Source organism: Ochotona curzoniae, unplaced genomic scaffold (assembly GCF_017591425.1).
Source record: "Ochotona curzoniae isolate NIBS_2020 unplaced genomic scaffold, NIBS_Ocur_1.0 contig_3498, whole genome shotgun sequence".
Taxonomy (NCBI): Eukaryota; Metazoa; Chordata; class Mammalia; order Lagomorpha; family Ochotonidae; genus Ochotona; species Ochotona curzoniae.
Window position 1 is genome coordinate 41,400,731 of NW_024465885.1, and position 12,709 is coordinate 41,413,439.

General features: G+C 35.4%; 1 protein-coding gene across 1 annotated transcript; it reads right to left on the bottom strand.

Annotated features, from left to right (window-relative positions):
- Positions 1 to 11,786: 11,786 nt before the first annotated feature.
- LOC121156895 (keratin-associated protein 19-7-like) lies at positions 11,787 to 11,945 on the bottom strand. Its single transcript, XM_040980879.1, has one exon. The coding sequence runs from the start codon at positions 11,943 to 11,945 to the stop codon at positions 11,787 to 11,789; it is 159 nt and encodes a 52-aa protein (XP_040836813.1).
- Positions 11,946 to 12,709: the final 764 nt, after the last annotated feature.

Here is a 12,709-nt window from a genome sequence, read left to right on the forward strand (position 1 = left end):
CAAAAGACATCAAACGCCATTTTCTAAATAAGGAAATTCAACTAACCAACGAAAAATGAAAGGAAAAAAAGGTCAAAAATAGTAGTCATCCAAAAACATGCAAAGGAAGATTCATCTCGCCTCAGTTAGAATGCTATCATCCCAAAACCAAATAATAAACCAATTCAGGTAACTGGAGGCAAGGATATCCTAAAGCAGCACAACCTTCATGGAAAACAGGATAAAGATGTCTTAAAAATCTGACAATGGATCTACTACATGATACCATCATAACACTCCTTGGAATTTTTCAGGACTATATGAAGGAATTTTTGTACATCCATATTTATGGCAGTTCAATTCACAATAGCTAACATATGGAATTCACTCAGATGCTGATCAACTGATGACCGCCTAAAGAAAATGGGACTATAGATACACACACACAATGTAATGTTAGTCATAAAAAAATTAATTAATGTCTTTTATAACAAGACAGATGCATCTGGAGACCATTATGCCTTGTGAAATAAGTCAGTTCCACAGAGACAAATGTCATGCTTTCTTTGATTTATAGTTAATATATATGTAGTACAAAAAGTAATGAATATGAGTGAAATGTTTTAAGGATTTTAATTACTGTTTATAGCCCTGTTTATGCTGCTGTGGGAAAGTGGCTTTTCTACTTGCCATTTTCTGAACTCCTGTAGGATTAAGCTGTAACTAGAAAGTAAGTTGGAAATACATTACTGCAGAAATTAAAAGAAAAAAAAAAAGAAAGGGAGGTCTAGAAAGAGGGAGGTAAAAGTAAAATTGGAAGTATTACTATATGCTTAAATCTACCTGCATGAAATACTTTGAATCTGTTCTCTATGTAAATAGACATGATTGCAAATAAAACAAACAGCAATATAAAGACACACATGGTGCCCACAGGAAACTCATTTAACTCTAACAAAATGCAAGGGATCCAACTAGAGTTAATCCCAACTTGAGCTATAGTTATCTTGCCTTTTATATTTGTGTAAGTATAAAATTGAAATGTTCTTTTAAGGAAAGAAATTTCTGTCTTGATTTCTGCATAATTTTCCACACACCTAATTTTTAATCAACTAGGACAATATTAAGAGATGAAAATGAGGCCCATATGTAGGAATGCATACATAAAACATTAAAAAAATTATGTATATGAAAAAGAATTGTGCGAGTCTAGGCAGCTAGGGAAAGGAACTGAGGTATGATAGCCTCCGTAGAATAATGTTGGACAGCCCAAAGGGGCTGTTAACAGCTCTATTTAATATGTGGGTTTATTGTTGTGGCAGACCCGTGCTGGCCAATATGATGGCTAGCCCTGCCAACACAGCAAATCCCCTTAACTGAAGTCTTCAAACTCCCTTCCTTATCAGTGCACACCCCAATCCTCATTGCGCTTCATCAAGGTCTTCCTTGGGTGAACCACCAAACTCTATCCACGCCCATGCACTTAACAGAAATTGCAAGTTCTACAGCGTGGCTAACTTAAAATTAGGCACTGACTAGAAATATCCAACGCAGTTGTGTGATGCTTTCCCCTAATAACCATTAGATATCACAATGTCATTATAGCCTAGTTATTATGTGGAGCGTTCCCACTTCAATTCTGCACTGACACCATCTATCATGTGTCCAATATTTTCTGAACATGGCATGGGATTTGATGGCTTTTGAACCCTGCTACAAACTGCCCTCGTTTGAATACTTAGTTGGGCTGCATGGAGCATCATTGTCTCCCTGGGTGGTTTAAAGGGAAACCCTAACCTTTTTGCTGGCAGCTTTCCTTCGTCACTGCTAGAAGATTTTCCTTGATGAAGAATTTTTCTTTGGGATCTTTTTGTTGTTGTTGTTCATGCTGGCTCTTCATTTGTCCACCCTGTCCTCCTGTCCACAGCATCAGTGACCTAGTTCTTGAAATTGCATTTTTGATTTTCTTTAAATAAATTCTAACTCTTAATGCCTGCACCTTTGAATCCCTGCACACATGCAAGGAAGAACTAGCAACAAGTCCTAGCTGGAAGTCCTGCAGTGCACAACAAAACTGGGTGGGGGCAGGGGAAGGGGAACTTTAAGGTGAGCATTTTACCAAATTTGAAACTTATAAATGTTCCAAAGTTTAATATAGATTAAAAAAAAAATAGTCAACGATTTTAGGGTTAGGAAGATGGACCAGAACTAGAACAACCAGGACTCAATCATGCACGCTGATTTCAGAATATGAACATCAGAAGTGACATCCTAGCTGCTTTGCCACTATGCCTGCCCCCAAAATATAACTTTAAGTAACAAAAATATCAAAAAGTTGGGATAAGTACCATGGCATAGTAAGCCAAGCTGCTGCTTTGTAGTGCTGGCACCCCATATGGGCTCAAGTTCAAGTCCCTGCCACTCCACTTTCAATCAAGTTCCCTGCTCATGACCTGGGAAAACAGCAGAGCATGCTTAAGCCCTTGGGACCCTGCACCCATGTGAGAGACTCAGAAGAAGCTCCTGTTTCTGGACTTGGATTGACTCTTCTCTGGCCAGTGTGGCCATTTGAGGAATGAATCAGCAAATGGAGGATCTCTCTCTGTCTTTCCTTCTTTCTGTAAATCTATCCGTTAACAAGATCTGTTTAAGGAGAGACCAAGAACATAACTGATATAAGGAAGGGAATTACCACCAAAAAGGCCCAGATAGCCTTGCATGTGAAATAAGATAAGCATTCGATGAGTCCAGCCTAATACAGTCTCTCTCTCTCTCTCTCTTTCTCTCTCTGTTCCTGTGTTGTGGTGAGAGAGACTGGGAAGCATAGACACACTGAGACCAAATCAGAAGACTACAGATTGTTTCCCTTCACAAACACTACATTACTAAAGGCCCGTTTGCAGTAGTTTGCTTTTACTCAATAATCATAATTAAATATTTTGGAAAATCTGCAAAGCACACTAACAGAGCAAGAAAGTACCTAAACTTGAAGGCACAAGATACTAATCACAACCAAATTAGAGATTGCAGGACTGTCAGGCTTTTCAGTCAGACAAATAAAAAAAGGTAAAAGCAATAGTGTAAAGAATAAAATAAACACCAAACAAGAACAGATAGAATGTCAGGAGAATGTAAGAAAAATTAATACATAATGTTAAAGATCAAAGGTACAGTAACAAAAGTGAAGAATGTCTCATAGGCTTCTTTATAACTAGGTTGGACATAAAGGAAGAAAGAGTCTCTGAGTCTATCTCAGGATAAATTTGCAACATATTAAAGAAAAAAGAAAATGGGTTTCAAAAATTAAGAATTGAGGCACAACTTCAGGAAGCATCATACTTGCATGATGATAATCCAATCAGAATATCTCATACAAATAAATTTTTAAAATAATAACTACTGAGATTTCCCAATATTAACATCAGATAACAAACCAAAGATCTAAAGGCTCAATAAACACCAATCAGATGCATGAAATATACATGCATTTTGCTACAAAATATTGAGATGAAGCACAATTTAGAACTAGTTATATTCCTAACAGCATATTGCTTCACTAGGAAGACAAACATGAAAAGAATAGAAAATGTAATCAAACTAATCATGACCAATAACATTGAATAAGTAATCAAAAATCTCCAAACAAAATTACAACTAGACATATGTATGTGGATTAATTCTAAGAAGCGCATAAGAACTAGTGCTAATTATTCTGCACCTGTTCCTAATATTTGAAGAGAAAGGCATTACTCCGAACTCTTATTTTAGGGGGGCAATATTACAATCATATTAAAACTACCAAGATCACAGAAAGAAAAATAAAGAACAGTATCCCTGACTGACAGATGTCAAATTATCTAAATCCCACTAGCAAGTGAATTTAATAGTACATGAAAAGAATAAAGCATATGTTGAAAGGTTTGTTTTTTTTTTAAGATCGAAGTATGATCCAATCTGTACAAATCAATAAATGTGATGTACTACATTAAAAAAAAGGACAAAATCAACAGGTTCATTTCAATAGATGCAGAAAAGGCATTTGAAAAAAAAGTAATGTTTTTCATTGTAAAAAAAAAAAAAATAGAACAATAACAGCACCAAAAAAGTCAGAGAAAAACTTCACTGTGTGTAGCTAAAATAGCCTGAAAAAAAAAAAAAAACATATTTGCAGTCTCAAAGTTGATACTATATTCAAATAGCAGTGTGTAGATGCAATGAAAGAAACTGAAGAAAACATGAACAAAAATGAGAATTTTTTTCCTCTAAGATGATGACTAAACCCGGAGAGTCACTGTCACCACTTTCGTTGACCGTGTACTGCAAGTACAGACAGGAGCAGCTGATCAAACTAAAAAAATGTTACCAAGATCAGTAAATAAAAGGTTGTCGTTTTCTACACATTGATCTTTGATCTTCCACGTATATAGACCCTGAAGATTCCAACAACAAAGGGCCTAATAGGAATAGTACATTTAGTGAGTTTCAGAATACAAAACGAACAGAAAAAATTAATATACTATTAATATACTTCTGCACAGTTGCAATCAACTAACTCCAAAGGAAATCAAAAAAGCAATATCCTTCACAATAACTACAAATAAAATAAAATGAATAGAAAAAAATCTAACCAAGAAAAAAAAATCTGTAAAATCTACCATAAAATTTATAAAACACTGATGGAACAATTTAAAGAAAGCTCAAATAAATGAGAAATAATTCCTTATTCATGAATTAGAATTAATATTAAAATATCCCTATTGCTCTAAATAATTCATAGAATCAACACAATGTATATAAAAATTAATTGGCATTTTTAGAGGACTATTAGTAAATAAACAGTCCCAAAATTCATATAAAGTCATAAGAATGACAGTAAGTAGAGTCTTAAGCAAAAAGAATAAACCAGTGGCATCACACGTCCTGATCGTAATGTCTACTACAAATTTATAGTAATCATAACAGCATGGTAGTAGCACAAAAACAGATATTTACAAAAGGGGAAAATAACAGTGATCCCAGAAATAAATCCATGCTCTTTTGTTCAAGCTGTATTTCCAGGAACACACTACTAGCGGGCAATAAACAGTTACTCCTCCCATACATGAGATGTGAATAAGAAGCAATCTGCATATAACAGAATGAAAGCACACCCTTAACTAATCCTTTTACCCACCAAAAAACAACCTCGAAATGTGGTAAATATTAAAACCTAACTCTCAAAATGGAAAATTTCCAGAAAAAAAAGATATAAAGCTTGATGAAACTGATGCTGCCGATCATTCCTGGACGTGACTCTGACACCACGGGTAGCAAAGGGGATTAGTAACACGGGAAGCACTTTCACAGCCAAGCAAACAGGAGTGTGAAGATGCAAGGAAAGAAAATGAAGAAAACATTTCCAAGACATGTATCTGTCGATACACAAAATAGGGTAGGGAGTCAAGCAATTCATTAGTCAACTGGTAATATAAATGAGTTAAAAAAAAAAACTTTGAATAGACATTTCTCAAAAAATAACATGCAAATGATCCATAGGTAAATGTAGCCCTGCTAAACATCAGTAGTAATCAGGAATACAGAAATTAAATCCGTGATGCCACCCTGAGATATTGCTTCTCATTTCAGAACAGATATTCAGATAAAAATGAAGGATAAACATTGGTGCCTGGAGACAAAAAGCTTTTTGAAATATTTCAGGAATGTAAAGCCATGTAGTTATCACGTAAAAGTGTACCCTTATTATTCAAAAAGTTAGAAATAAATTACCATATGGTTCAATAGTATTATACACACACCATACATACACATATATATGTGTGTATGGTATATATGCATACACATATACACACATAGAGTATGTACAGATATACAATATACATACGTATATGTATATATACATATATATGCATAAACTATTTGCACAGGAAAAAAATCTTGATTGTGTGCACATACAATTCCTGTGGATCATTGCACCATTACATAAAAATACACTCAATAACATGTCATTAGGGAACTATAGATGAAAATAATAAGATTCTATGAATAATTTAGAATGCTTAAAATAAAATTTAAAAAATGTGAGGATGTTGCACTACAGGAATCTGACAGAATTCATCCTGGGTCAGTCTCTTGGAAAGACAAGCAGTGCTGAACAAAACTCAACAACGCTCTAGCCATATAATCTAGCAGTCACGATATTTGCTGAAAGAATTTTAAAAATTGGTGGCTAAAAATATCCTACATTTGATTGTTTATGGCAGATGCATTTATGAGGTTGAAAGCAAGCAAGGCAGTCTTCAGTATTTTAATGGATGTGTAAAGTGCTGTATGCCCAGATGACTGAATACTATTCAATCCTAAACAGGATTCAGTTAACAACACATGAGGAGACATGGAAGACACTCGACTTCATATTACTAAATGAAAAGCGGCTGTCTGGAAATGCTACAAATTGTGAGATTTCAAACTTACCGTATTGTAGAATAGGTCATACTTTGAACTAAAACAGATTAATGATTTCAAAACTTAGGGGGCAAGGAGGAAGAATAGAGAGAATTTTTAAAGCACTGCAACTACATCTAATCTACAATGGTTCATGTGTGTCATCACACTGTTGGCAAGACCTAGAGAGTATCAAAAATCAAGAGTAAACCCTAATGTAAACTCAGTTTTGGGGTTGCATCATACACATTCTGGAAATGCATCGCTATGGAGGGAGAGTGACCCTGGTGAATACTACCTGGGTGAAGGCAAGAGAATATAAGAAATTATCACTTTGCTTTTTTTCAACATTTAAAAATCATCTTAAATACAAACCTAAAATATGAAACATTTAAGAACAAATTAACAATTGTGGCAACTAACTAGAGAACAAGCAAATCAGTGGTGTGACACCTGAGGTTTATGTCTCACAAGACGTGATCTTGTGTAGATAGTTTTTCCTCCAGTGATTCATACAATCAATATAACTTTAATGCATTTCAAAATATTTTGTTTTTTCATGATGGTTGCTAGACTAATTAAAAATTACATGAAAGTGCATAAAAGATAAAAAATCTAATAGTCTAAACTTTTAAAAAAGATTACTTTTTAATTTAAGGAAAATAAATTTTATCAAAGGTTTGATTTCAAAACAGCTGTCATGAGGTTTATCTATCTTCTATTGCTGTTATAATTATGGGGAGTGGGAGCGAGTGACTTCTTCTAATGTCCTCATTACTTATGTAGATAAGTCGACTTTCCAACAGGTGGATTAATGGTTTCTGTACAGGACACATAAAACTTATTATCTATGTGTTGTATTTAGCAAGCCATTAATATTTTAAAGACATAATTAGGGCCTAGCTCAGTGAACCAACGGCTAATCCTTCACCTTGCACATACAAGGATCCAATACGGGTGTTGGTTTGTATCCCAGCTACTCCACTTCCCACCAAGCTCCCTGCTTATGACCGGGAAACTCAGCAGAGAATGGCCTGAAGACTTTAACCCTACCTGTGAGAGACCCAGAAGACAGTCCTGACTCCTGGCCTCAGATGGATTCAACTCCAGCCCTTGTGGTCAATGGGGGAGTAAACCAGTGTATGGAAGACCTTTCTATCTCCCCTTCCCTCTATATATCTGTCTTTCCAATAAAAATAAATACATCTTTTTTTTAAAAAAAAGGACGCAACTAAATACAAAATTTTATACATTACGATCACTGAAAATACTGTATGCAGTAAACAATCATTTGGAGAATAGAGGATTTAGTTCATGAACTAAAGGCCACTTATAGGAAGGTACACATTTCCTTGAGAAAACTACAGGAAAACTACAGGCTATGCAATATGGAGTATTGGAGTATGGAGAAAGAGAGGAATATATAATGGTGTTATCTCTTGATTGTGGTAGTCACGACAGAGTGGTGGTAATGACAAAGTTTATGGAATTGCACATTAATTAAAATCATTGGTGTGATTTCTAACTTTTGCCCAAGAGATGTCTTTAATTTCTGTGAAATAATTTTAAGTAGTTTCATATACATATGCATGCACACCAACAAACATATATTATAGATTATGTTTGTATAGTTATGATTTCTCAGTCCGAAGCAAATGCTATCAAAAAATAGTTATGTTATCTAACTTCATAAGTTCATAAAATTGCATACAGTGTTAAAATTACAATGTAATACTCATTTCCCTCTACCTATGGTATCACATACTCTCAGCCATTTTAAATTTAAACCAAATATTAAATAAAACATGTATTGTGGTTAGGTAATAATACGTTTATTATTATAAAAGAAGATTTGGATAGAAAGGTCAGTTTCTTGCATTTTTCTTTTTCATACGTTTTATGTATTATAAACATTATCCACTTGAATTATCTGGTGTAAATAAATGTATTATCTGCAGCTTCCTCTAAGCCCTGTGTAATTACCTTTCATAGTGAAGGAGAGCCCTAATATTTTTAGAAATAAAATCAATCAAGTACTTAAAGCAATTTCATTTTACATTTTCATTAGGCAAGCCACTCCAAGATCTCCAAGACCATTAATATTCATCTTTAATGTTTAAGCATTTATAAACTCTAAAATTATTATTGTTTTTGGAAATTGTATATATGTAGATATACAGACAGATACATACATTAAAGTACACACACAGGGAATTTTAAACTTCTTTGATTTTTTCTATGTTTTTCATTCAGTAGTTGTTCAGCTTTTAAGAATTTACTATACATTTTCTGATTTTTATTTACTGGTTTTTATTACTGGTCTTTATTTCCCTTAATGGTAGCCTGAGAAGATGCATGGAATGATTTCAATTTTTTTTCATTGTTGAGGTTTGTTTGGTGACATGATTGATCCTGGAGAAGATTCCATGTACAGCTGAAAAAAATGTGTATTCAGTGTTAGTGTGATGAAAGGTTTGTATCAATTAAATCCATTTGTTCTACTGTCTGAATGAGATCTGTTGCTTCCTTGATGAGTTTCTGCCTCTTTGTTATTAATGGGGTAGTAAAGTTCCCCACTATTATTGTATTGGCAAACAAATTCATAATAGTAGTCTTACAAATGAAGGATATAGTGGAAACCAAAGTACCAGGAATCAAAGAGAACTGACAGAATGCATCTCTAATAATGAATGAAAGTAGGCTCCTAATGAAACTTCTAAATATACCTAGAAGGCAAAATATTAAGCTTCCTACCATTGCGTATACCAACAGTGCCATGACCCACCTAAAGAGCTGAAAGTTAGAATCAGGACTACATCGGTAGATTATTTTACTACAAAACATAGTGGACAAGGCCTGGGGGTGGTGGGGAAGAGGGAGGAAAGCCCTAGCCAGCAAAATTATAACAGAAAATAAAAATAAAACAGACACACTCTCTTATACACACACATTGTCAGTGACAAGCAGTTTTTCCTACATGACTTTGCAACATCCAAGATAGTCATTCATCTTTTTAAAAAAAAATTATTTTTTTTTTGCTGTTGCTGCCATTTTCTTGGAGTTTCCATGCGTTTATGTTCCACAACATCATATATTTATTCCTCTATTCCCATGGTTTCTTACACTCACTCACTTCTAAAATACATAATGTCAAATTAATTAACCCAACGTGGTGTACAATTTCATGTGGTTCTAGTTATGCAGTCATCAGTATCATGATGAAAACTGTGCTTGATGCACCTAAGCCAGGAAATCATGGTACTGTAACTTTTCCAGGAACCTGAAGTCTTCGTTATATCATTTCTTTGTCAACACTTGCCTAACTAGAAGCAATCACTATTCTCATTTTTATCATTGATAATTAGTTGTTTCTTTTTTTGTTGTTGTTCAGCTTCTAATATCTTTATATAAATAAAAAACAATGGCATGTACATTTTGTACCAGTCTGCATAATCTCTAGAGTTCTTTTTAGAAAACTTTTCAACGATTTATAATATGGTGTTCCAAGTTGCCAAAATAAATACATGGCATCCATCTGCATAATGAATCCTTGATGATGAAATTCCATTGGCTTCCATTAGAATTCTTGAACATTCTGTCAAAAATCAGAGCTGTGTAACGACCAAGCTCAAATATTCATCAGATATTCATCAAATATTCATCAAATATTCCTTTCATGTCACTTGTGGAAGTTGATTGAATTTGGCAGAACAATAGTAGAAACTAAAACGTTTAATCCATGAGTCTACTGATCCATATGACATGGATTAATTTATGTTGGCACTGAATAGAGGTCCGACATCCATTTTAGAAAGGAAGAATCAGGTCCCATATTTTTTCCCATTCCCTCACAAGTGTAAGATTAGGTAGCTCAAGTTAGAGCTTTCTAATGGACCCCTGTTTTCACATGGAATAGTGCACTAGGGGGTCTTCTTACCTGTGTTTGCTTCTACAGTTTTCCTTTATGGCTATAGCGAGGGTTTATAAGTGCTACCTGCACTGTTCCCAAAGGTTAATCCCTAAATAGATCACTTATCATCAGTGGACCCACTATGTTATGAAATAGTGAATGAATACACCTTCTTATATTTGATGATCATTTAATTTTCCTAGCAACAGCTAACATAATTAACAACATCATACATGGCTGAGAAATCTTAGCAGGCAACTTATATGAAAATCTAGGACCACCAGGTTAGAGACTTCTACAGGTGATTTTCCCAGAAATGAGGTTTACATGATGTTCTTTTTTAAAAAGATTTATTTTTATTTTCATTACAAAGTCAGATATACAGATAGAAGGGGAGACAGAGAGGAAGATCTTCCCTCCAATGATTCAGTCTCCAAGTGACTGCAACGGCCCGTGCTGTGCCGATCTGAAGCCAAGAGCCAGGAGCTCTTCCAGGTTTCCCATGCGGGTGCAGGGTCCCAAGGCTTTGGGCCGTCCTCGACTGCTTTCCCAGGCCACAAGCAGGGAGCTGGACGGGAAGTGGATCTGCTGGGATTAGAACCACCGCCCATGTGGGATCCAGGCATATTAAAGGCGAGGCTTTAGCCGCTAGGCCACGCCACTGGGCACATACATGATGTGCTTCCATGCAAGACAGCATCGTTTAGAAATGCTTAACATGTATTCTTCCAGAAGATGAGTCAAACGAACTCAGAAGTCTCACTGATGTAAGTGTCAAGGTTATGCAATGCAAAGTTACCGCATGCATGGAGAGAGCTGTTATCAGTGAACGAAAAGTTTAATACATGACTTGTAGCTGAAATTGTATTTTGCCTGTAGGCACATGTTCAAATGCAGAATATCAGCTTAGGGAAAATGATAGTAGAGAATTGAACATTTAATAAATATGCTACAATTGTTGCTGATTACTCAGTCCAAGATAGCATAATAGCTACTGAAACAGCACATGGATATGTTTGTTAAAAAAACAAAAACAAAAAACCTTGGTTGGAACGTCATGCCCGATACGCCTTGATTCAATGAGCAATCATCTCTTCTCTCTCTCTCTCTCTCACACACACACACACACACACACACACACACACACACAACGCACACACAAACGATGACAAATGAAACACACACAAACAATATATACATCGACAGCGGTTACCTTTATTGAAATTGAAAATTAAACATGTTTCTCACATGAGAATTGTTAATATTAGATAAACACCAAAGCACCATTCTTCTAATCGCTAGGAAGTTCCACCAGTCAAAGCAACCTTCCAACATGATGGCCGGTAACTAGATTAGTAGATTGTGGTTAGATGATAATGACACTGTGAAGAACACTTTCAATACACCCAATCGCTTCAGAAGAAAATCACCTAAAGTAATCAGTGATCAGAATTTCTTAGTAATAGCCCAAAGACCAGTATCTTCCATAGCAGCATGGCCAGTAGCAACTGTAACCATAGCCACCCAAGCCACAGCCTAGGCCACCATAACCCAGGGCACCATAACCCAGGCTGCCATAACCCAGGGCACCATAATAATTGCCGTGGTAGCACATGGTATCACAAGTGGAAGAATTCAGCTGGGGGATACAGCCTGTTTCTGCAGTTTCTGTCTCCTGATGGAAGTCAGGTTTCTTTTATACCCCTGAGCGGTATGTGGGGCAAACCACAATTTACACTGAATTCTTTCTCCAAATAAGACTTAAAATCTTAAAACTCTCAAAAATCTCTTAACCACATGCCTATGATGAAATTGACCTTGTGACAGTCTGCAAATAAAACGATCAGCCACTGGCACCATGTGCATCTTCATCGTGTGGCATTTTTCCTTAAAGTCCCAGCGAACACCAATGACCAGGCTACATGTGGTCGCATAAAGCCTGCCTGTCCTGCTCCTTGCTTTGATTCTGTATTCTTTCTTGATAATTTCCCCTCCCTCCATAAATGTAGTCTTAAAAGCACAGGTGACCAGGGATGGGCAGAGAAGAAAGAGGCAAGGAACGGGCAGGTGATATTTCCAAGCCTGTGCATTTCAGTTTTTATTTAATAATCTATTATTTTATCCTCTGAGGATAAAAATTTTCCTGAGTTGGTTTATATTCTTCAAATGGCAAAATTCTTACCTCTTCTTCTTATATAACTGTCCTAAAATTCTGTAGAAAATACACATTTTGAAGAAAATGTGCATGGCTTTCCATTTTTACAGCAAAATAAATCTATCTTTTATGTGCACTTATGTTGAACTTTTGACATATCCACATATACTCCTGCATTAGTTATAGTTCCTTTCTGTGTGTGATAACTTTTTAGCAGCAGTTTC